The sequence below is a fragment of the Pelophylax lessonae genome (genome assembly GCF_965119305.1).
Source record: "Pelophylax lessonae genome assembly, chromosome: 1".
Taxonomy (NCBI): Eukaryota; Metazoa; Chordata; class Amphibia; order Anura; family Ranidae; genus Pelophylax; species Pelophylax lessonae.
The window spans coordinates 400,757,508-400,784,325 of NC_138768.1; the positions used below are offsets into that span (position 1 = coordinate 400,757,508).

Below are 26,818 nucleotides of genomic sequence, written 5' to 3' on the forward strand. Positions count from 1 at the left end.
CACCACCAACGCGTCCATGTCGTCTGCAAGAGGATCGAGCCTTGGCCACAAACCTTTCCACCTTTCTGTTGAGACGAGACACAAAACAGATCCACGTCCGGTGTCCCCCACCAGGCAGACTGGAGACGTAACACCTCTGGATGCAGGGACCATTCCCCCTGATCAAAGGACTGACAACTCAGATAGTCCGCCTGCAAGTTCTCCACTACAGGAAAGTGAACAGCAGAGAGCTGGAACGTGCGCCTCAGCCCAAGTCAGAATCCTGGCCACTTCCCTGGCCGCCCAGGCACTCCTGGTGCCCCCTTGGTGATCGATGTAAGCCACAGCTGTGGCATTGTCGGTTGGAACCCGAACCGGGTGACCGCGCAACCACGACGCCCAATGGAGCAGGGAGAGTTTGATCGCCCTGAGCGCCAGGACATTTAATCAGCAAGGAAGATTCCTCCCTTGACTACAGACCTTGGGCACAAAGTGTGCCCAGAACTCCACCCCAGCCTTTCAGGCTGGCATCCGTGGTGATCACCATCCACAACAGTGGCAGAAAAGACTTGCCCTGGCTCAGAGCAGGCGTCAGAAGCCGCCACGAAAGCTCCAACCTCGTGAGATGGCTCAAACAAACCATGCTGTCCAAGGACAGAGGGTCCTTGTTCCATTTTGCAAGAATTTCTGCTTGCAGAGTCCTTGTGTGAAACCTGGCAAACAATCGCCTCGAAGGCTGACACCAACAGCCCCAGGGAAGGCATGCAGGTCAGAAGGGAGGAGAGATCGATGTCCCTGAGGACTCTGCATCTCGCCCCCCCAAGGTCAGATGTTTGTCCTCTGGAAGGAAAACCTTCGATTGAGCAGAGTCCAAGACCATGCCCAGAAAATTTCATCCAAGGAGTCACCAAAAAGGCGTCCCCCCACCCCCAAAAAAGGGGAGATCAGACACGGTCTTCTTAGAGGCTTAGTCCGTCGACCAGCTCTTCAGCCAGATCATGCAGCAATTGCAATCTTGCGACCAGGGGAGGCTCATCCAGGGCCGTGTAACACAGATACACCATGCCTGGGCCATTTCCTGAGCTTGATGAGAGTCGGGGGAACCAACTCCGCCAGCAGGTTGCTCTTAAGCACCTTAATCCATTCCGTGACCGTCTGAGAGACCAGCACGGAAGTGATTACAGGCTTGAGGAGCGAGCCCGTCACAAGTGCCGGTGGCAGGAAACAGATTCCAGGCGCCTGTCCACCGGAGTCCTCCACGGGAACCCCATTGGATTTATTCAGCCGGGACACAGTGTGGTTCACTTTAGGTGACACCGTCTGAGTGGAAAGTAAGTCTGCAAAAGGGTAGTGGCGCTGAAAACGCTTCGGCACTGCCAGCATGTGCTTAATGCGCTATTACTCATCGGGGCAAGAGATAACCTGACCCGACTTCTGGGCTTTGCTGGAGCCGAAGACAACCCGCTTTCCTGACTGTGTGGGCTCATCATCAATATGCAAAGTCTCCCTGACAGAGCGAATCAGTGCTTCTACCAAAGTGCGGTCCTGCGCTTCAGGGGAGGACTCATCCTCCTCGCCATCTGAGTGTGAAGACAGGGATCTCTCCGGGTGGGCAGTGTCCATGGCAACCACTTCAGCTCAGGCTTCAGAAAATTGAGAGGGCATCGGCTGTGTCTTAATAGGAACTTGTGACATTAAAAGATCAACTTTGGATGCCAGAGCTTCAATGGCTGCAGACAGGGATGCTAGGGAAGGAGATCCGGATGACCTAGATGCACACACAAGATCAGTGGGGAAATTTTCACTCTGGGACTCCATTTTGGTAAATTGACAAAAAAAAGGTACACTGACCCTTTAAATCTGCGATAGCGGTCCGCACAGCCAAATCGCGCTACTGCTGGAGTTCCCCTTTAGCAAGCAGACCCACTGACAAAAGCTAAATGTGTCTGAAAAATGCCCAAAAGGACTAAAAACCCCCTTACTGTGTCCAGAGAAACAGGATGAGCAGCTGCTCTCCACGCTGTCTGCAGAAAAGGAAACTCCTGGGAGGAATTGACCTCAGATCACTAGAGGCCGAACTCCCGGAGCCACAAGAAAATGGTGCCAAAATAAAGAATAGGAGAAGCAAAGAAAAAATGGCTGCCGCTCATACAGTGCGGCCTGCCCCCATCCAAGATGGCGCACGAAAACTGCGTCAAAACACACAGCAAGGCAGAAAATGGCTGCTGCCCTTACATTGATGCAGCCTGGCTGCCCACACCCAAAATGGTGGCCCAACAGCGCGGATGATAAGGAGCCCAGGGAACAAGGCCACCGTGGGAATCCACCACAGGGACCCCCTCCAGGACAAGGTAGTAGTCATACACCCCCTCTAAGCGTTAGACGCCGCTATAGCGCCATTAGGAGCAGGGAAGGCAGGACCTGTTCTGACAGGCCAAGGTGATTTTACAGAGACCGCAGCTCTGACATCCCCAGGAGTGGGCCCAGATCCCCCCACCGATGATTGTCCAAGGGACACAGGGGCAGTATCACTCACCATACCATGAACCGCGGGCTCCGCTCCAATACAGCTTGACTCCCACCCTGAGTGGGGGTGCTGCCAGCCTAGAAGGGTACGCTGCAACAACTGCGTTCCAGGGTGATGCGTCCCAGTGAAAACCTCCGTCCGCAGGCTCATCGCCATCCGTCGGGGCACCATTGTGGCGAGGCCTGGGTGGACCAGAACCTGCGCACGCTCGTTGGCCAGGCTGGGAGACCATAGGGATCTAGATTATCCAGTGCGAACCCTCAGCCCGGCTGTTGCTTTTAGATAACCAGGAGGATCCCCCTGACACTAGCTAGCGATAGTGAGTAAAGAAAAAATAAACATTTCTTATAGCGCAGAAAATAAAAAACTGAGACCGGAGTTCCAGCAAGGAAACTTAGGTCCTACTCCTAACACTAGGCAGCAAGAAACTGATTAGTAAGCTGTATGTGTCTGGGGTAATGTCTGAGGGAACAGCCCCCAAGGGTGTGTCTAGTGAAATGTTTTTCTAAACAGTTTCACTGCCTAGTCTACTCCAGTAGGTGGCGCAATACCAATTTGTGAGGAAACTATAAAGTGGCTGCTTCTGTCCGGAGGTAAGAGAAAAACACCTGTCTAGTACGTGGTGCCTTGCTCTTGGAGGATTGGGGAAGAAGAATACTATTCCCACCAATAAGGCCTTTGATCAACTCATCCAGAGAGAATCCAAACAACCTGTCCCCAGTAAAGGGGAGGTCAGAAAGAGCCTTTTTGGAAGCCTGGTCCGCAGACCAGCTTTTCAGCCACACCACGCGTCTAATCGCAATCCCCACCGCAGACACTCTGGCTACCACCAGAGGAGCCACATCCAGCAATGCATCACATATATATACAGAAGGGCTTTAGCCATTTAATCCAAGAGCTCAATCAGCCCCAGGGAGAGCTGTTCCGTTTCCAAGACACCTTTCAGTAATTTTACACATTCAGTGACCGTCTGAGACACTAGGGTGGTCACAAAAATTAGTTTCAATATTGAGCCCGCTATCACATGTAAATGGCGGGACAGAGACTCAGTCTATGAACGGGGTCCATAAAGGCTGGGAATTCTTCCATCGGGACCACAGTAGACTTATTCAGTCTGAAAACTGGATGATCCACCTTTGGTGGCACGGTACGAGTGGAAACCTTATCCGCAAAGGGATAACAGCGTTTAAAACGCTTTGGCACCACTAACATGTGCTTGATGCACCCCCACTGTTCATTGACAATATTGTCAAAAAGTTCTGGACAGGGGAACACTTTGCCCGATTTCCGGGATTTGCGGGTGCCAAAAGACACCTGCATTCCTGATACTGGAGACTAAACTGCAATTTTTTAAAATTTTCCGGCACATACACTTAGTGCTTCCACCAATGCGCTTTCCCGCGCAGCGGCTGACTAGGACAAGTTCTCTTCGCCATCAGAATGCAATGACAGAGTCACCAGGGTGGGGTGCGTCTGCGGCGACCACATCTGCCTCTGAATCTGAAGTTAAAACAGAGGGAGGCAAAGCCAAAAGGCGCTTACGGCTAGTGTTACTTTTTAAAACGAAATCCACTTTTGACACTAGGTGTTCCAAAACTGCTGTAAAAGCTGAAAGGGGCTGCAAACCAAAAGGTTCCCGCAGTCAAACTGAGGGGGTCTGTAGGTGAAATTTTGTCCTGGGACTCCATTTACACTAAATTTAAAAAGATTTATTTTCACGTTAAAAAAGTTGCAAAAATGTGATTACACCGCTGCACTGGCGGTACAGCAAGTCTCAGCCTAACGTAGTCTGTTAGTGTGTGTGAGGAAACCCAGAAAAAACCCCAAAAAATGTTACCAAACCGATCAGTATGCTTGCAGGAATGATCTGTACAGCAGAAAGTACGATCTGACACAGGAAGTGAAAGCATGTGGGTCATGCCTAGAGTGTCTGATTGCTTACGCTGTCCAGCACCATGGACCACAAGAAAATGGCCGCCCCATGCATTCCTATGGGGAAGATTTAGAAAGTGGCTGCCCATACATTACAATGAGGGATTCTGACATAATGCAGGGCAAGTCTACAGCAAAATGGCAGCCCCCCATGCGGTCTCTGCGGGGGGGTTTGTCAGCAAAAAGGCATCAGATGGTCAATCAGGAGGGGACCCCACCAGAGAAACCCCCCCCCCCGCAGAACCGCTACAGTGGCCGCAATATATCTGCCCCCCAAAAAGGTAGGAACTTGGATGGTGCAGGGGCAGCTAAGGGGAACAAGTCTGGAATACCCAAGGCGCCAGGGGAACCAAGGGATGTCCAAGGGTCCGACTATTCCATGGAGAGTGCCCATGGCCACCCCGATACCGCCAGAGAATTGGGGGGACAATTACTAACCCTACCACGGAATCAAGTGGGTGCCACACCAAACAGACCACCTCCCACCCAGGATGGGGTGCTGCTAGCCAAGAGGTACGCTGTGACTCAGGGCGTTCCAGGTAGTTTGCGCCCCAGCGAGACGGTCCACTTGCAGGCTCGCCCCCATCCATCGGGGCTCTGTCATGGCAAGGCCTAGTGCAGGACTATAACCTGCTCACGCTCGCTGGCCAGGCTGGGAGACCTTAAGGATCTAGAATATCCAGTCCAAAACCCAGCCGGCTGTTGCTTGTAGTTCTCCAGGAACTCTACTTAAATTACAAAAAAATGTTCCCATAAAATAACGGCTAAAGTTCCAGCAGGAAACTAGGTCCTACTCCTAAATTAGGCAGAAAAACGAAGGGCTGTAGCAGAGTGTGTGGGGTTTTGCCTGCGGGGACAGCCCCATAGGCTTGGTGAAAGCTTTTCCTGCCTAGTGTCCTATTCCTGATAGGATGAGCATAACCCAATGGCTTAGAAGATATGAAGCTGCGTCTGTCAATGAACAATAGAGAAAACAACAGCCAACACACATACTATGAAGGAGCACTCAGTAATTTGAAGTGATCTTTGAGGATGTTAAGGAATAGCTTCACATTAAAGGCTAGAAAATACAGATCGCTTGTTTGGAAAGCTGTTACTGTGTGTTGGCAATATGTAACCTTATCCATAGTCTGGGCCAAGGTGCACTTTAAAGACCAGAGCTGATTACAGTGCAGAGCCTTCGACTTGGATTCATTTATCGTTATGGGCAATGTCAAGTCAGTTTGCAGGTAGCTTTGTCAGTATTTCAATATACATTTTTTTTTATTTTCGTGATCAGCTTTTTTTCCTTAGCCAACAGCTGCCTAAAGTTTTGCTTTAACATAGCTTCAAAATCACAAACCACAAATCTGAATTCTCCTTAGGCAAACCACTGGCTGTCAAACTGCAAGCTACGTCTAATGTACAATCCATTTACCACAAACCTACCTTTCTGCTTAGTATACTTTTTCATGGTGTCACCAAATGACTGAATTAATGAGCTACCGTATTTGTATGCAAAATAAACTAAACAGCCTTGTAAGTTGCAGACATTGACTAGACAAAAAAAAAAAAAAAAAGACAAATTGTTTAAGTCAAAAACCTGGACCTACTTTAATGGTTTTTGTTTGAAGCCTTAGTCCATTCAGGGTATTGATCGCCTTCTCAGCATCCTTGGGGTCAATGTAGTTCACAAAACCATAACCCAAGCTTTGTCCTGATCAAACAGAAAAAGTGATGGTTTAAAAAAAAAAAAAAAAAAAAAATCATTATTGCCAAAAATACATTGTTTTGCCAATTTGATTATGCTGTACACTTTACAGGCTTCTATATTACTTGTGGATATTTCGTAGGCAGAATAGAATTTAATTTCAGTATCAAGTTATTGGTCTAATGAAGCGAAGAAAAAAAAAAAAAAAAGATTTATACTATTCATAGCACTGCCTGTAAACAAGTACAGTACAAGTTTAGCCCATCCCTCAAGTCATATACCAGCAAAGTACTGCATGAGCTCCAGATGCAAAACATGCAGATATTAAAGATAGATGTAGTATACTACAGATGTTACTAAAGTACAGATAATGGTCATCACTAAGGCTGCATTCAAGCTTTTTTTAAGCATTTTTGGCAGGTTTTTTTTTTTCTTTACTCATTTTTAGCCAATGGAAAACGAGTTACTGGGTTGGGGGGGGGGGGGGGGGGGAGTGCAATACATATGGCTTTGCAACATTTTTACATTGTGTATCCCATGAAGTTTATTTGGAGTCAAAAATCACCTGATGCTTGTAGCTCAAGGGAAGTTCATGTACTTTTTTCAGGCGACACCTACGCTCAGGTATGAAAAAGGGACAATTAAAAACCATTGGATTTTGAATGTTGAGCGTTTTGGAACTAGAGTGCCAAAAAGTTTTGCACTCTTATGGTCAAGATAGAAAAAAAAATGAGAATATTTCTATAATCAGTTAAATATGAAACAATTGCACAATTTTTTTTCAGGCCTGCAGGGGTATCACATCACCTCTTCACACAATTCGCACAATTACTTCCCATCTGTGCTCAGAGAAAAAACAAGCATATTTACCAATCCCATTGCCAAGGTCACTTATCTTTGCAGTTTTGAGGATATAGGCTTGCTTAATCACTTTAGTATTAGTAGCCTGCACTACCCTCTTATTACCAAGCTATTCTTCAGTGCTGTAATAACTGGTCTGATAATTACTTGGTCATCAATAGACTAATATATGGAACCCTGGGTAGTTCAGCAGTATTGCATCCCAAACAATGGGACTGTTCTAACAAAGGGAGACGTTGATTTTATATTTGAATTGTTGTCCATTTGAATGGCAGTATCTTCATTTTTGTTATTCAATAAATATAAACAAAAAAAAAACATTGTGTTGTGTGTATATAATCACCTCACCTGAGTGCCGGTTCACACTAGGGCGACCTGTGAGGCGACCTGGTCGCCTCACAGGTCGCCTCCCATAGGGAAGCTACGGACCCGTTCTAATAGGAGCGACACAAGTCGCTCCGACCTAGAAAAAGGGTCCGGAGCTTCTTTGGGGCGACCAGGAGGCGACCGCCATAGACTTCAATGTTATGAAGTCCGTGGCGGCCGCTCCGAGGTCGCCGCGCGCTGCTCGCACCGCGACCTCAGGGGTCGCCACCTAAAGTAGCGTCGCGGTAGTGTGAACCGGCGCTAAGATACATGTTATGGTATTTAGAGGAAGAGACGACCTGTGATTTATTCACCCCTATGGCATTATAATAGCGATCTTTAGCATGGTTACACTGACACTAAGGCTCGGTTCACATGGTACGATGGGGGAAACCCTGCAAATCTATTAAGGGTTCCCGCATTGCACCTGATTGGGAGGCAGTTCACACTGCCATATGCAAACCGCTGGGAGTGTCAATACAAAGTTATTGACACCCCAGATCGGTGCGCGCATCACAGTGCGAACTGTCAATTTGGACAGGAATCGGATCACATAGACGTGAACACCTATGCAATCAGATTCTGGGGTGGACCAAGAAAAGGGTCCAGCACGAGTTTGGTCCGAATGCGATGCAAATTCAGCCAATCTGAATGGCTGAATTTGCATCGCACAGACATCGCATGTGATTTGCACAGCAGTGGGAATCACATGTTATGTTTTCCATCACACCAATGTGAATCAAGCCTAAAAGGTACCCTAGTAGTGCCAGTGTAACCATACTATAATCCAATATTTAAACATGATAGAGGTAAACTTATCAGAGGTCTTCTTTCCCCCCTTATATACCATAACATGGCAACTGAGGCGATTGTATTCACACAACACAATTGCAATATTTAAATGTTATACTCATTGAATAAAAAAAGTTATTTTTGAATTGTCATTTTGAATCGCAGTATCTTTAATGTCCCCTTTCTTATATACGAGTTGTTAGAACAATTAGTCAGGCAACATTGCCAAACACTGTACCCAAATGTTCTATGAGGAAAAAAAAAACACTTTCTTTTGGTAGAATGTAAAACCCACTGGGATTTTGTTTACCATAGCACAGATACATTTTAAGCAACTAAATCCCAGCACTGTATAAACAGCTCCAAATTACCCCTTTTTAGAAAGACACTTCAAGGTGATCTAATTTTTTCCACTTTTTTGGGAAGTAACATGTTGGCATTTTTAGAGGTTAAACATGGAGGGTTTCTAACGGTGCTCTTGATGCAATATACAGGCTATTTAAAAAAATAAAGCACTGTAGATAATGTACAGGTCACATACAGTGGAAGAATGGAGATCAGGGGATAATGTACAGATGTGCAAGAGTAGGGAGGTGAAGGGGTAATATAAAACGTAGAAGCTGAGACATCCTGGAGGGGCAATGATTCGCTTAAAACGATCCCACAACCTTGGGATCCACATTACTCTGATCTGGATAATTCAGAAGGTTCTTCTAAAGAGGAACTAATGAATTATCCTGTAAGGAGGGGCTGGCTCTGTAATCCAATATACAGTTTAACTCTGATTGGTAAAAATTCTAGACACTAAAACATGTAACGTGATATTTACATGTTAAACAAAATTTTCAATATAAAAAAAAATAAAGGATGCAATGATTGATACAAGTAAACATGTTCAGCCTTGAAGTTGTGCACAACCATGAAACAGCAATAAGCTTTGGTACTGAAATTTGTTCATAGACATCCCTTTAAAAGCCTTTACAGGTCCTCAGTTTAGAATTACTGATGAATGGTGATCCTAGAATTATTGTTCATGCCAACATTTGCAGAGTTAAAATGTTACAAAACCCAGGACCCTGCATTTAATATAAATGATCTCCCACAGAACATGGAAAAGCAATTATTTTACTTAAGTTAACTTGCTATATACCTTTTCTCATGAGCAGTTTGAGCAGTCTTGTGACTTCTAACCGAGTTCAGCCAAGCACTAGTTAACCGCTTGCCTTGCAGTAAATCTACTTGCGGCGGTCAGCCCCTGCCAGGCAGAGTGACGTTAATTAACGTCACTAGCCTGGGAGGGTCTGGGGAGCGAGTGCGCTTCCGCGCGGTCACGGACCCCCCCCCCCCCCCGCGCGTGACCAGCGGACCCGATGTCCGCCGGTCACTCGGCGATCGTCGGGGGAGAGGGAGAATGTCAGGCAGCTTGTGTAAACAAGCCACCTGTCATTCTCCTCGGTGTAAAGACACTGATCACACGGATCTACTATGTAGATCCGTTGATCAGTGTCCTTACAGCTCAAGCCACAGCCAATCACAGTAGAAAGCACGCCCCTAGGGACACACACAGCCCCTCCCTCCCAAATAAAGTTAACCCCTTCACTACCAGTGTATTTTTACAGTAACAGTGCATATGTATAGCACTGATTACTGTAGAAATGTCACTGGTAACCCCAAAAGTGTAAAAAATGTCAGTCAAGGGTCCGATCTGTCCGCCGCAATGTCGCAGTACCGCAAAAAAAAAAAAAAAAAAAAAAATCGCAGATCGCCGCCATTACGCGTTAAAAAAAAAAACAACAAAAATGACAAAAATCTTTCCCTTTGTTAGTAAACGCGATAACTTTTGCGCAAACCAATAAAAATACGCTTTTAGTGATTTTTTTTACCAAACAGATAGGATAAAAGAAATTGGCCGAAAATGTTAAAAAATTGATTTTTACATTTTTTTTGGGGGAATTTCATATAAAAAAAAAATGTGAAAAATATTGCTATTTTTGCAAAATTGTCGCTCTTTTTTTTGTTTATAGCGCGTGATCAAAAAATCGCACAGGTGATCAAATACCACCAAAAGAAAGCTCTGTTTGTGGGAAAAAAAGGACGTCAAATTCGTTTAGGTACAGCGTCGCACGACCGCGCAATTGTCCGTTAAAGTCACGCAGTGCCGAATCGCAAAATACCCCCTGGTCTTTTAGCAGGAAAATCCTCCGGGGCTTAAGTGGTTAAAGCTTGTAGGAGGAGTTTTCTGAATGTCCAATAAGGCTGCAGGACCTGACCCTCTGTCTGGACAGTGCTGATCATATGCATTCTCCCAAGAACAAAAAAAAAAAAGACCTCTCTAGAAATGCAGACCAAACTGAGCATGTGCAGCTTGACTCCATATATGGACTTATCAGGAAATTATAATGGGACAGCAGAAGGAGGGGAGGATCGGAGAAGACCGGAAATTATCAGGGGACAGTGGAAGGAGGGGAGGATCAGAGAAGACCAAATCAAACAGCCATTTTACGCAATACTGAGGATTAACCCCTATAGGTTTCATAGCGAGTATAAAGCATGCTTTACTGCATATACAGATTTTACTGTTGTGGGTTTAGTAACACTTTAAAAATGTGTAACGAAAAATATTGTTTAAACCTGCCACATGCGTTTGTTTATGTGTATAAAGGCCTTACATTTAATCTCATATTTACCAGTGTCACAGCAGTTGGGGTAGGACAGCTAAACCCAGAAGTGATGCAATATGCATTGCTTCTTTGTTCATTCACTGATCTCTGTTCCGTTCGCTATGTTAGTTTTGGGTCCGCAGGTGAACAGCGAAGCCCGGGACACACATAGGCGGTGGTATCGACAACTTTTACAGTTGCCCAACTCAATTCCACCTCAGATCCCCAACAACTGCCTTTTAAATTGAAACACTCCCAGCCAGAGTGTGTTTAACCCCTTGGCTCCAGCACCTTCCATGCCTGCACCAAGAGGTTAAAAATCCTGGTCTACCATCCACTGTTTATAAACAGCACTGGTAGACAAGTGGTAACAGGTGCACTGGCCACCTGAGGGCGATTTCTGCTGTGCAGTTTGTAAATAGACACCTACCACTTTGCTGTGAATAAACAAACGCCAGTAGATAAGTGGATAAAGTATGAAAGGCACAAATAAATGCAGCCCTGTAATTCTGAACAAATCAATAAATGATTTTTGAATGCATTTAAAAGTACCTGAATTTTAACCTCCCTGGCGGTATGATTCTTTCGGATTTTAGGTGCTGAAAGCGGTACCATTATTTTGCATGTAATTCTTAAGAATGAGCAGCCCAAACCAACTAATTACATACGATTTTTTTTTTACTGTGCGTTCTTTATAACATCTCGGGTATGATAAAGTTTGAAACAAAATCATAAATTATAATAAAAAAAAACTATAGATAAGTATATATATATATATATATATATATATATATATATATATATATAGTGGGTACGGAAAGTATTCAGACTCCCTTAAATTTTTCACTCTGTTATATTGCAGCCATTTGCTAAAATCATTTAGGTTCATTCTTCTTCCTCATGAATGTACACATAGCACCCCATACTGACAGAAAAACACAGAATTGTTGACGATTTATTAAAAAAGAAAAACTGAAATATCACATGGTCCTAAGTATTCAGACCCTTTGCTCAGTATTTAGTAGAAGCCCCCTTTTGATCTAATACAGCCAGGAGCCTTTTTGGGAAAGATGCAACAAGTCTTTCACACCTGGATTTGGGGATCCTATGCCATTCCTCCTTGCAGATCCTCTCCAGTTCTGTCAGGTTGGATGGTAAACGTTGGTGGACAGCCATTTTTAGGTCTCTCCAGAGATGCTCAATTGGGTTTAAGTCAGGGCTCTGGCTGGACCATTCAAGAACAGTCACGGAGTTGTTGTGAAGCCACTCCTTCGTTATTTTAGCTGTGTGCTTAGGGTCATTGTCTTGTTGGAAGGTAAACCTTCGGCCCAGTCTGAGGTCCAGAGCACTCTGGAGAAGGTTTTTGTCCAGGATATCCCTGTACTTGGCCGCATTCATCTTTCCCTCGATTGCAACCAGTCGTCCTGTCTCTGCAGCTGAAAAACACCCCCACAGCATGATGCTGACTGTATTGGACAGGTGATGAGCAGTGCCTGGTTTTCTCCACACACCGCTTAGAATTAAGGCCAAAAAGTTCTATTTTGGTCTCATCAGACCAGAGAATCTTATTTCTCACCATCTTGGAGTCCTTCAGGTGTTTTTTTAGCAAACTCCATGCGGGCTTTCATGTGTCTTACACTGAGGAGAGGCTTCCGTCGGGCCACTCTGCCATAAAGCCCCGACTGGTGGAGGGCTGCAGTGATGGTTGACTTTCTACAACTTTCTCCCATCTCCTGACTGCATCTCTGGAGCTCAGCCACAGTGATCTTTGGGTTCTTCTTTACCTCTTTCACCAAGGCTCTTCTCCCCCGATAGCTCAGTTTGGCCGGACGGCCAGCTCTAGGAAGGGTTCTGGTCGTCCCAAACGTCTTCCATTTGAGGATTATGGAGGCCACTGTGCTCTTGGGAACCTTAAGTGCAGCAGAAATCTTTCTGTAACCTTGGCCAGATCTGTGCCTTGCCACAATTCTGTCTCTGAGCTCTTCAGGCAGTTCCTTTGACCTCATGATTCTCATTTGCTCTGACATGCATTGTGATCTGGAAGGTCTTATATAGACAGGTGTGTGGCTTTCCTAATCAAGTCCAATCAGTATAATCAAACACAGCTGGACTCAAATGAAGGTGAAGAACCATCTCAAGGATGATCAGAAGAAATGGAAAGCACCTGAGTTAAATATATGAGTGTCACAGCAAAGGGTCTGAATATTTAGGACCATGTGATATTTCAGTTTTTCTTTTTTAATAAATCTGCAACGTCAACAATTCTGTGTTTTTCTTTCAGTATGGGGTGCAATGTGTACATTCATGAGGAAGAAGAATGAACTTAAATGATTTTAGCAAATGGCTGCAATATAACAAAGAGTGAAAAATTTAAGGGGGTCTGAATACTTTCCGTACCCACTGTGTGTATATATATATATATATATATACACACACACACTATATTATTTATATATATATATATATATATATATATATATATATATAAATTAGTACAGTAAAACTGCAGGAAAGCGCACTGGGAGGGGGGCAAACTAATGTGATTTTTTTTTTATTTTAGATGGTTTCAGTTTGTTTTACATTTGAATTTGCCGCCGGTTCCTCTTCCCTGTGAACGTCACGTCGCAGGAGACGGAAGCCGGGGCACGGAGAGGATCGGGAGGAAGATCCGCCGCTAGACACCGCCGAGATACATCGCTGGATCCTGGTGACAAGGTACTGTAAGTAACCCCGCTTTCAGGATCCAGCGATGCTTCTGCTGGTACCCCCAGTGTGGCTCGGGGTTACCGCTTTTGGCTCTGACATTTAACCCCGAGCCACGCTCGGGAATACCGCTAATAAGGTTAATGGGTATAAAACTGAACCTTAGAGCTCAGAAATGGGCGAAGAAGCACCACAAGGAGCCAATCAAGTGCGCTGCACAGCAAGGAACACAGTGTTGATAGAAAAGTGCAAAGTAACCAGTGAGCTCAGTCTGCTGCTTCTCCTTTCATTGTTCAGTGGAGCAGGGAGAGTAGAGGAATATATAGGCCAGGAGACCTGTACGTAAATGTAAAACTGCAGTAGAGAAAAATCTGGCACCCTTCTCCTGCTAGACAGTGGTGTGGAGCAGAATCGTAATTTTTTAGAATGGATGGACAAAAATATACTTTTTTTTTTAGCAGATCCAATATGCATTTCATCTGTGTACTTCGCTGTATGTCTGGAGTTCAGTTAAATTCAGACTCCATGTAAAAATCTAACTTCCTACCAACCACTCCGCCTTCACCACCATCTAACCCATTCTGTGAGGGATTTTGGTTTCTTACTTTGTGAAGCCAGCTATACTCACATAAGCACCCCCCCCAGGTCCCACACTGCTGTCTTTTCATGGTGGGGGAACCACCTAATTCAGTGCTGCGATGGCTTGGAGACTGCTGGCCCCCTCCACCTCCCTCAGCTGACACCCGTCTCCTCCTTGATCCTGAGGGGACCCCACCGCTGGAGAACAAATAGAAGTGGATGAAGGTAAAAAACCTCTGTGCAGCACCCCCCCCCAGCACCCCATAATACTTATCAGAGCCCCATCGCTAACTAGCGATGTGCACAAGAGCCTCTGCTCTCCAGGAACTCTCCCTCATTAGCTGAGACAGCAAATCACAGACAATGAAGAGGAGGGGGCCAAGCCACAGCTGTGTGTGAACCTGCTCTGGTGCCCCTATTGCAAGTTACTTGCTCAGGGGGGAACTTGGCAGGAGAGGGGGGCCAGGAGCACCGGCAGGGGACCCTAGAAGAGGATTGGGGCCACTTTGTGCAAAATGTTAAGGAAAAAAAACCTGGGATTTTTGACTTACCGTAAAATCCTTTTCTCTGAAGTTCATTGACAGATGCAACTCCATATTCTTCTTGACCATTGGATTATGCTGCCCCCATATAGGTAGGAAAATAGGCAGGAAAAATCTTTACCACGCCTATGGGGCAGAGCCAGAAGGCATACACCCACTCACTCTGCTATAGGATTCAGTTTGGTTGCAAGCAGTGTCAGAAGTAAAAACCCCAACCCACTCAGAAATAGAGGGGCGGGTGCTGCGTTTGTCAATGAACTTCAGAGAAAAGGATTTTACGGTAACTCAATAATCCAGTTTTCTCTATCGTTCATTGACGCCGCTCCATATTCTTCTTAACCATTATGATGTCCCAATGCAGAATTTGCATGGGGGATGGGAAAACTCAGAGAAAGAACACAATTTCCCAAAGGCTAAACTTCGCCAACTAGCCAACTAATGGCGAAAAGCCCAAGAGGCACTCAGCGCCCTAGTAGAATGCGCCTTCATAGGGAAAGGTGGAACCTGACCCTTCAGTGAATAAGCCTGTACCACTGTCTGCCTGATCCATCTGGATATGGTCGCAGCCAATCACTTCAGAGGTCCTTCCGTAAAGACAAAAGGAGTCAGATTTCCATAAAGACTCAGTAACCGCCAGGCAAACCCTAATTGCCCAAACCACAGCCAAAGATTGCAAGGCAATTTCCTTTGGATGCTTGGACTTCGGACAGAGTGAAGGCAGCACAAAGTCTTCATTCAATGGAAATCCGAAGCCACCTTCGGAAGAAAACGACTGATTAGGTCAAAGTACCACTTAATCTCTGTGGACCACCAGAGAAGGAGAACTGCAAGACATCGTCGCCAATTTAGACACTCTGCGGCAGAGGTAATGGCCACCAAAAAGGTTACTGTCTGACTGTAAGCAGAGGAAGTTTCCAAAGGGAGGTTTTTGAACAGACAGAAGTTAAGATCCCACGAAGGTAACGGGGACCGTATCGGAGGAGCCACATGACGAACTCCCTGCATAAAAAATGAATCAAAGCATGTGTAGCTAAAGGGCGTTGAAAAATTTCTGCCCATAAGATTTCGGCCACCTCCCAGGCCACTCTTGGTGCCCCTTAACGATTGATGTAAACTACGGCTGTGGAATTGTCCGATTGAACCCGAACTGGACAACCCTGCAGATGATTTGTCCATTGACTCAAGCAAAGCTTCATCACTCTGAGTTCCAGAATATTGATCGGAAGCCTGGTCTCTTCTCTTGTAACCCGATCAGAGCAGCTCGTGGGCCCATTTGTCCTGAATCAAGGAGGTCCCTGGTTCCGGACAGAAAACGAAGACCTCCCCCCCCCCCCCCACCCCAGATACATATGTGGGCCTCCCTTCATGCAGACAGGAGATTTGTCCGCAGATTTGAAGAGACCTGTTCTCGGCTTACCTGACCAAGTCTTCTTTGAACCCCCAGACTACCTAAATGGCCTAGATCCTTTCTCCTGCATGCCGAAGGCACCAAGTGGCCACCTGTGTGCTGAAAAATAGGGGCCCGTCTATTACGCGGTGACTTGCCCTTAGTGGATAGAGCAAGAAGAGTACAATTCCCACCTGTGAGTCCTTTGAGCAGTTCATCAAAGACCCAAATAGGCGGTCCCCCGTAAAGGAGAGATCTGATAGAGCCTTTTTAGAAGCCTGGTCCACAGACCAGCTTTTTAGCCACAACATGCTTGGTTACCATTATTGCGTTTAGAACAACTCCACTGACTCACGGCAACTTTGTCACAGTAGGTCGGAAAAGGGAGCACCTTTGCCGCTTTTAGGGGCTCTACGGGCCCAGAGGGGACCGCCATGTTAAAACTGTCTGCACCAATGCAATCAGTGCATCCACCAGCACCCTTGTGTGCGCATGTGCAGTTAAAAAAAAAAAAGAGACATCCTCACCGCAGAACACCCAAAGTGCGTGGATGCAGACCCAGTAGAATCGATATATGCTAAGCTCATCCTGAGAGCATAAGCAAGGGAGGTCGCCGACCACAGTCCCGCAAGGAGACGATGGCTAAATTTCCACAAAAGGACCATTATTCGACCTAAGGGTAACCCACCATAAAGGGCATAAAAGAACATGGCCCCTTATAAAGGGGAAGAGGGGGTCTGCCGTGATGCAGATGCGCAGGCAGAGTACCCACACACAATGCCTCCACGGCGCCCCCCAGGTCAAGGGGGGAGCCAGGCAGTCCATATGATCATTTGGGGGGGGGGGGTGGGAGCGCCCATACGCTGCTCTATCAGCCCAGTGGTCAGCAGCTCAAACAGCCTTGTCAACAGCCCGAACAGCCAGTCGTGAGTAGGCCGCAAAGCCGCTGCCTAAACTTGGGGCCCGATCCGGTCACGAGTACGCCGTCAGCTTGATCAGCAGCTCAGACAGCCAGCTCTGTCAGCCAGGGCCTTAATTCTTGGTCCGATCCGGCCGCGTAAGGCGATCCGTCGGCATCCGCCGGTCAGCTTGGTCAGGCACTTCATCTCGGTCAGCTCAGTCGGCTTGGTCAGGCACTCGGTCAGCCTGGTCAGGTACTCTGACAGCCGCAAACTATAAATTTTCGGCCAGACCAGCCACGTGAGGCGCAGACCCGGGGATGAAGAAACATCTGCCCCCCCCCAGCCTATAACTACTGCAGGGAGCCCAAACGACATCCCTGCCCCAGTCACTAACCCCCAGGGGGCCGGGAACTTGCGCAAAGACCCCCGGGTGCGATCCGGACAGCACGGTCAGTACAAACCGCATCCACCCCCCTTACCTTAATGGAGCAAGTGGCAAAGCCAGCTCCTACCTAACCCTGTGGGTGTGAGGGTATGTTGGGGCCAAAAGACCACCGTGAATGTTAGAGGGGCTGGGGGAAATGGAAGGGAACCCGGGGGTCCGACAATCCCAAGGAAACCAATTCACCCTCTTCTCCGCAATCTGGAGTCGGCAATACATGTCAAAACCAAATATTTGACTTTAATCTTCTATGGACAAGCCCAAAAAATAAATGTATATCTATATCTCATTCTGTTTAGGTTGCGTTATCCATAACAGAATGAGCCAAGGATCCAGGGACTTACAGAAAACAGACAAAGCTCATCTCCAGGCAAATGGCTAAATACACAGATGAAAATATATAAAAGGATTTAATTTTTTTTCTTAGCAAAGTATTTGTCCACACCAATTTGAACAGCTGCCGCACAGCACAGCCCTGTCAGGTTGGAAGACCTAATTTCTTATGGCACGGTTCAGTAACACTTTCTCAGCAATTGAGAGACACAGAGGGTCTTAAGCATATGGGTTTCACTGTCGCCTACAGCAAAAATGAACCCCAGCAGCCCAGGGTACAACCCCTCTCTATTACCATCAATCTAGTGTCCTAGGAGGATGGACATTCTTCAAATATGCGTTTAAGGCCTAACTTGTGATATTTCCAGCAACTTATCAACACAGTATTCTGCAATCATAGGACAAGTTTGTTCTGTTGCTGGAGAAAGAAGTTTAATGATTTCAAGAACCATGCTGGCCATCATTTAGCCTGACAGAACACCAGGCTCTTGGGCTTCGGTTGAGAGGGGGGGTAACCGCCTGGCACAACCTAGGCACCTTGTTAGTAGTGCAGGGGACATAGGGAATTTGTTTTCCTAATGAAAACCATGCTGCCCATCATTTAGCCTGACAGAATGCCAGGCTCTTGGGCTTCGGTTGAAAGGGGGGGGGTAACCACCTGGCACAACCTAGGCACCTTGTTAGTAGCGCAGGGGACATAGGGAATCTTTTTTTCCCTAATGAAAATGGAACTTTGGTCGACCTGGTTGTCCCTTTAGCATGGGACAGACCTACTGAGAGGGCCATCTAATTTTGATCCAGACAACCACATGATGGCATATATCAGGGAGAAAAGGTAGTAAGAGCGGGTCCTGGTCAGGACATGGTGTTCCAGCTATGTCAGCCATTTAAATTCTTAGCTAATACAATTAGCAGGCAAATCCAGACATAAAGTGTAATATCGGTGTCTAAAGGTGCTCTGGGACTTTCGTCAAAGGTCTGCTGTTGTGGACACCTTGTTCAAAAAACTGAGCAGGTTTGTGTCTGGAAATCGGTTGGTGGAAGCAGTGGATGATTTAGTAGCTTCAAAAGAATAGGTACACAGATTATATATTTCCTCCCCTGAATCATATACTGCATGGGATTGAGATGAAGGGCATTTCCAGTTATCCTCTTTGCTGCGGAGTTGCCTAATCAAAGAATTGATAGCCCTAGATATACACACCTGAACAAGTTGACAAGGTTAGGTTAGATTTTTCATAGATGTACCGTGGACCCTTGACAGACTGTCGCTTTTCAAAGACTACGTTTACCACTTTGCTTCTCTGTTGCAGGCCTTAATGACATGGATGTTAAAGCCCAGGTTCTAAGTGAAAGGATCTCAGAGTGACCATCAATGGATGTGGAATGCATACTTTGGTGTGAGTCTATGGGCTTTCATTCCAGAGTTGCTCCAGGGGACAGATCTGCTCTTTACTGTTTAATCTGGACCAACATTTGGGTCTTCGTATTATAGTACTGTTTAGGGCTGAAACAACTAATCGATTAATCGACAACTAATCGATTATGAAAATAGTTGTCAACTATTTTCGTAATCGATTAATCGGTCAGCCGATTAGTTGTCCTGCATACAGAATGCGTTATTTGTTTACATATTAGAAAATACAGTGCAACGCACATACAGCTCAGTACACCGTCCATACATGTATGTAGATGGCAGAGAACTTGTGAATGTGTGAGGAGCAATGCCTCATGGGAAATATAGTCCTGGGCAAAGAGAAGGAAACAAGTGATTCTAAAGGCCCTGCTATAGGGAGACTCTATACAGTACTATACTTTGCTGCTTCCCATAGGGGCACTTTGAAGGCAGGAGGGGCCAGCAGTGCTGTGGGGGGGGGGGTCAGAAGGTCAGAAGAGGAAAATCTGTGCAAAATCATTACACAGAGAGGGCAAGTATGACAAGATTGTTGTTAAAAAGAGAAAATCCAACGTTTACAATCACTTTAAGGGCTCTGTGCAGAGAAGATGAGCATCTGAATCCAGAGAAGGTGGAGGCCAATAGACTAGAGGTGATCCAAGGCATTACAATTACATTTAAAGTAAAAGTTTACTAGTATTGTGCATTATATTTAAATAATTATATCCATGGAAAAAGTCTCAGCTTTTAGCAGTACTTTAATTTTGAATAAAAAAAAAAAAATGTATTTTCCCCCCTCCACCCTACATATAGCTTCATGCCTGATTCCCAGTTAAAATATCCTGCATATCCAACTTCTGGGCATATTTTTTTATATACATACACATGATACAAGATATACTTTCACTGTTTCACAGTAGAAATTATATTATTTATATTATATTACAGCAGCGATATCTGCTGTTTTTTTTTTTTTTTACTATAAAGGGCTTTTTTTTTAACCCCATCATGACAGGTGATTAAAAAAGAAAAAAGCATGCTGCTGCTACTAAATGTCTTCTGCTGCCCATACATGTACTGGATTTTTGGACAAAAATATTTGCTTCTATATTTGTACAAAAATTATTTGTATATTTGTTTAATGAACAAGTGTTTGAAAACTCCACTTGCTTTTAACATTAAATTTTAAAATAAATATAACCTCTGAGCAAAAAACCACATACACTATTTGAAGATTCGTTTGATCGAGAAGTTTTCTATTCTGCTCCTTCAAATTTTCCTGTCACACTGGTTGACAACGAACACCGAATAGACCCCACTAATGGTAAAAAAATCGGATGAATGTTTTTAAAAATATTTTCTAAAAACATTTAGTTTGTGTATGGCCAGCATAAGTGAAAGCAGGCACAGGGAGCTTGTATCAAGCTACCTGCCTATTAATAAGGGAGTCTATAATGAATATTCTATACCAATCCAGTCTGAAAATTTGCAAAACAGCGTTTTAGGTCTTTTCAAATATTGATCTAAGTCTATGTACCACATTTAAACCTCTAATAATACATACATCGGTCTCAGAGTGGATTAAATATCCAACTATATAGCTGGATATTTATATTTACCACTGCATTTACATATTCAAGATTATTAACTAAATTATACACCAACTTTTTTTTTTTTCTTTGAGGTTTTAATCCGATCGAAACAATAAATCGGCCAACTAATCGATTATGAAAATAATCGTTAGTTGCAGCCCTAGTACTGTTTGATCTAGACCAACATTTGGGTCTTTGCATCATGGGCTAGGATCTCTGCTCCTTCCATTCGGTTTTAAAGATCATTGGCTTCACAGACAGACCTTTATGCAGGGAGTCTTCCATATGGATCCCCAAGTCCAATCCCCCATTACTCTGTGGTATTTGAATAACTAGATTTTTGTAAGAACTTACCGTAAAATCCTTTTCTCTGAAGTTCAACAGACAGCTCCTTATCTTCATGACTCATAGGGTTATGCTCCTCTTTCTAGGAATAGGCACTAGGCAGGAAAAAAACGTAACCACGCATATGGAGGCTGTCCCTGCAGGTATAACCTCTCAGACTGCTATCAAACAGTTTAGTTGCAAGCAGTGTTAAGACGACAAAAACCCCATACTACAGAAGTAAAGGGGTGGGTGCTGCGTCTGTCGAACTTCAGAGAAAAGGCCTTTATGGTAAGTTCTTACGAAAATCCAGTTTTCCCTATTGCTTATCGACAGACGCAGCTCCTCATCTTAATGACTCATAGGGATGTCCCAAAGCAGTATAAATATGAGGGGTGGGAAATGCAAAACACAAAACTTAAGTCCTCAATGGCCAAACATAGCCAACCAGGAACAATTGGAGCTCACCCAGAAAAAAACTGAACCCTCAGAGAAACTAAACAGAGTTCTCTTTTAAACTGCAGCCTGCAAAACCTTGCGGCCAAACGAAGCATCCACGGATGCCAACACATCTCCCTTGTAGAATTTTGTGAACGTATGCACAGATGACCAAGCTGCCGCCTTGCAAACTTGTAGCACTGATGCCTGATGGCGAAAATCCCAAGAGGCACTCAGCACTCTCGTAGAATGAGCTTTCACTGGGAAAGGAGGAACCTGACCCCTCAGTGAATAGGTCTGTACAACTGTCTGCCTAATCCAATCTGGAAATGGTTGCAGCAGACGCAAGCCAATCCCTTATGAGGTCCATCAGTAAAAATAAAGAGAGTGTCAGCGGTCTCTGAATAAGGACTCAGTGGTCTCTGAATAAACCCTGATCGCCCAAACCACACCACTCCTTAGGATGCTGGGGTTTAGGGGAAAGTGAAGGCAACACAATTTCTTCATTCTGATGAAAATCAGAAACCACCTTAGGAAGGAACGACTGATTAGGTCAAAGTACCACCTTATTCCCGTGTACCACCAGATAAGGCGAGCAGAAAGACAACGTCGCCAATTCAGATACCCTGTGGGCAGAAGTGATCGCGACCAAGAAGGCAACCTTCTGAGACAAAGAAAGCAGTGAATATTTTTTATTTTTTTTTTATAAAAAGGAGGCTTTTCAGGAACATACCAGATTTAGATCCCACGGAGGAAAGGTGGATCGCCTCAGGGAAGCCATTTATCCAGGGAGTGCGCTATAAGTGCGGATTAGGACATGCATGGCTAACGGGCATTGAAAATATATAGCCAAAGCCGAAAGTTGGCCTATGATAGCACCCAAAGCAAACCGCTGTTCAACCCCTTCCTGCAAAAAGGTCAAAAACCTATCGATCGAAAACAAGCGAGGGTGCACCTTCAGCGGATCAGACCATGAAATGTACGATTTCCATGTACGATGGTAGATCTTCCTAGCCTTCAAGAGTGTAGGAATCACAGTCAGAAAAACCTTTTTCTCAACATCTGACTTTAACAGCAAGCGGCTGTAAAGCAAAATGAAGATCGGACCTCGAGACCGCAGATGTTCCCTAAGAGGAAGTCTCCGAGGGGAATCAGCGACCAGCCTTAGGTCTGCGTACTAAGACCCGCGAGGCCAGTCGGGAGCCACCAGAATGACCGGAATGTTTACCACCTCTATCCTGTGCAGAAGCCTCGGCAGGAGTTTCAATGGGGTAAATGCATAAATCAGCCGATACCGACCCCAAGGAGCCACCAGGGCGTCTGTGGCATCGGCCAGAGGATCTCGAGACCTGGCTACGAATCTCTGCACCTTCTTGTTGAGACTAGGCGCAAACAGATCGACCTCGGGAGTCCCCCACCGAACACACAGGAGGCGGAACACCTCCGGGTGTAGGGACCACTCCCTTAGATCAACACCTGACGACTCAGGTAATCCGCCTGCCAGCTTTCCACACCTGGAATGTGTACAGCAGAGGGCTGGAACAAAGCTTTCAGCCCAGGCCAGCATCTCGGCCACCTCCTTGGCCACCAAGATACTCCTCGTGCCCCCCTGGTGATTGATGTAAGCCACAGCCATTGCGTTGTCTGACTGAATCCGAACCAGACAACCTTGCAGACAAATCATCCAATGACTCAAAAGCTTTATCGCTCTGAGCTCCAAAACATTTATCTGAAGTTTTGACTCTTCCATCGTCCAGGTACCTTGGGCACAAAGCTTCCCCATCACCCCGCACCAGCCCCGACAGGCTGACCGTCCATGGTTACCACCGTCCAAAACAATGGAAGGAAGGACTTGTCCTGGCACAGTGCTGGAGACTGAATCCCCCACAACAGAGCAGATTTTGTGTTGTGGCTCAACCGAATCACAGAATCCAAGGACTTTGATAGCTTCAGACCCAAGGCTCACACGCAAACTCAGAGAGGACAGATTGTTGTCTAACAACTGAATCGCCCCCTGCAACTTTTTCAGCTTATCCGGGGGAAGAAAAACCCTCACCAAGGCTGAATCCAGAGTCAAGCCCAGATAATCCAGTTTCAGAACCGGAGTCATCGCAGATTTCTGGAAATCGATGTTCTGTTCCAAACCAACTCCTGCAGAGTTCTGACCATGATCATCAGATCCCCCAACAAGGCATAATGAGAGTCCGCTCTCAACAAATCGTTCGGGTACCCCAGTACTGCAATCCCCCACCGGCGCAGCAGTGCCAATACCGGTGCTAGTACCTTGGTAAACACTCGGAACGGAGGGGAGACCGATGGGTAACGCCACAAATTGATAATGCTCCTCTTACCGCAAAGCGATGAAACCACTGGTGTCCAGCGTAGATAAGGACATGTAGATATGCCTCCTTCAGTTCTATGAAGGGTAAGAAATCTCCCTGATGCAGAGATGCTACTACCATGCAGATGGACTCCATCGAAACCTCTGTACCCACACAAAGCGGTTCAGGGCCTTGAGATCCAGGATGGGAAGTACCTTGCCTTCTTTTCCAGGCAAAGTGAATAGGTTTGAATAAAACCCCTGAAAACTTTCCTGAGCGGGAACCGGCACAATCACCCCTTGCAAAAGCAAGTCGTGCACCAGCCCTCACAAGTCCCTTAACCGGACTGGGGATAATTGAAGATTGGACGGGAAGAACCTGTCCGACGGACGAGACCGGAATTCAATTTTGTATCTCTATCAGATCAGTTTGTGAACCCATTTGTCAAGAATCAAGGAGGTCCAGGGTTCCTGACAGAATCGCAGACACCCCAAAACCCCAGACTCTGGTAAGGGCGCCCCTTCATGCAGCCGAGGGCTTGTCTGCAGCTCCAGATTGGCCAGTCTTTGCTTTGCCCGACCACGGCTTCTTGGAACTCCAGGAAGACCTGAATGATTTACCTTTTTCTTGCGACCCTGAGGCACGACAAAGATGTTTGTGAGCAGTAAAGGAAGGCCCCCGCCTAATACGCGGTGCCTTGCCCTTAGAGGATTGGGGCAGATTAGTGCTCTTACCCCCACCCCCCCCCCCCAATGATACCTTTGATCAACTCATCCAGGGAGGATCCAAACAGCCTCTCCCCTGTAAAGGGAACATCAGTCACAGCTTTCTTAGACGCCTGGGCAGCTGACCAACATTTTAGCCATACCATGTGCCCAATAGCAATCCCCACTGCTGACGTCCTGATCAACTAGGCTGAGTCCAGAGATGTATCAAACATGAACACCAGGGCTTGGGTCAACTGGTCTTAGGTCCAGTACCGCAGGGGGAAGCCGTGCCGCTTCAAAGTTGCTTTTCAGTAACTTCATCCATTCAGTAGCAGTCTGCGCTACTAAAACATTCACAAAAGGTAGCCTTTAACATGTGACCTGCTACCACATGTAAATGGCGGGACAAGGATTCCACCCGTCTATCCACGGGATCCGGAAAGGTAAGAGACTCTTCCACCGGTACCAGAGTCGCTTTATTCAACATGGCCACCGGAGAATACACTTTCGGTGGTACAGTCCACCTATTGGACACCGCCTCCTCAAAAGGATAACGGCGTGCAAAACGCTTAGGCACCACCATGTGCTTAATGCATCGCCATTGTTCATCCACAATAGTATGAAATAGTTCTGGACAAGGGAACACCTTGCCCGATTTTCGGGATTTGCGGGAGCCAAAAGACACCTGCATATCTGACGCTGTAGGTTCATCAGCCAATTTTAGGGTTTCATTGCACAGAAACTAATCAGGGCTTTCACTGATGCGCGTTCCCCCTGCAGCGGCTGAGGACAGGTCCTCTTCGCCGTCAGAATGTGAAGACACCGACCCCTCAAAGTGGTCTGCGTCCGCGGCGACCACATCTGTCTCAGAGTCCGAAGACCCTGCCGATGGAGGTGAGGGCGTTTGCGGCTGGCAGCACCAAAAATTACAATCCACTTTTGACATCAGGCTTTGCAAAAAAAAAAAAAAATGCAATTTCTGGCTGTGACTGAGTTTCCCGCAGTCACTTCCAGGGGGTCTGCAGGTGAATTTTTATCCTGGGACTCCATTGCTCAAATTTAAAAAAAAAATTGTTTGCAATGTCCCTTTAAGACCGCGAAAAATGTGGGCCCACTGCTATTACTGCGAATTCAAAATCCCTGATTATGCAATAGCAGAGCAGAAGAGGAAAAACCCACAGGGAAACCCAGGAACGTTACCAGAACACAGACGCATCCAGCCTGATCAGTATAAAAACAAAACACTGTCTTCACAGGAAGAAGCTCTGTCTCTGTCATTACTAGCCATGCCGCATGCCTGTCCATCCCATGGACCTCAAGAAAATGGCCGCTCATACATTCTCAATGGGGAAGTATAGAAAATGGCCGCCCATGCAAACTATAGGGAACACAGATCATGAACCAGAGCAAAATGGCGGCCCCCACGGCACGCCATGCAGTCCTCCTGGACCCCCCAAAGGGGTCCCCAGAACCATAGGCATCTAAAGGTCCCTAGTCAGGGACCCAACCAGGACAATCCACCCCCCTCAAATAAGCGCCATAACGACCGCATTATTTACACCCCCTAAAGGTAAAACCTGCTAGGGGTAGGGGAATGGCAAGGGGTACCAGGGAACCGAGGGAGCCCCTAAGGTCTGACCATTCCAGGGAGCTTTTTCCCACACAAAAAAACACTAAGTTTATGTCATAACATTTTGCAAACAAATCTTCATAAATTTAAGCCAAAATGTATTTTGCCACATTTCTTTGGTAAAAATCCAAATTAGTGTAAATTTAGCCCGTGTGAAGGTTATAGAGTCTACAAACTATAGTATATTTGAAAATTGATCAATCCTGAAGTATTGATGGCCATCTTATTTGAGGCCCAAAAACACAATTACAGTAATTATATATATATATATATATATATATATATATATATATATATATATATATATATATATATATATATATATATATATATATATATATATAGTCACTAGTGCAGTACAGCATCATATGACTGGTCTGCTGGTGGAGATAAGGGAAACTGGTAACTAGATAGCCAGCTATAGATATATAGGGATTCAGCGTCACCATAGTGATCAGGTTATTTTCATACACACTATTATTGCTTATAACAATGAGGATCACTGTAACATACAATAGTTTTAGCGGTTATTGATGGCTTGCTTACAATTGTGGTCTGTGATTGGGTACAGGGTGCTGTGTTTGACCCAGGTATCAGGCGATAGCTGTGGGCCAATCACAACATCACAATGGTAAGAAAAACAGTCATGAATGGAAGCCATTCATGATTGTTTTGTTTACATTGTAATCATGTGATTGCTAAGACCAATCATAGC

The 26,818-nt window shown here is 45.7% G+C and overlaps 1 protein-coding gene across 3 annotated transcripts in view; it reads right to left on the reverse strand.

Moving 5' to 3' along the window:
• The window catches only part of ELAVL2 (ELAV like RNA binding protein 2), a 346,424-nt gene that overhangs the window by 188,837 nt on the left and 130,769 nt on the right, over nucleotides 1–26,818 (reverse strand). For all 3 annotated transcript variants that reach the window (XM_082268980.1, XM_082268978.1, XM_082268979.1), the window contains exon 3: nucleotides 6,031–6,134. In XM_082268980.1, the coding sequence (XP_082125106.1) occupies nucleotides 6,031–6,134 (104 nt within the window). The remainder of the gene's footprint in view (nucleotides 1–6,030; nucleotides 6,135–26,818) is intronic.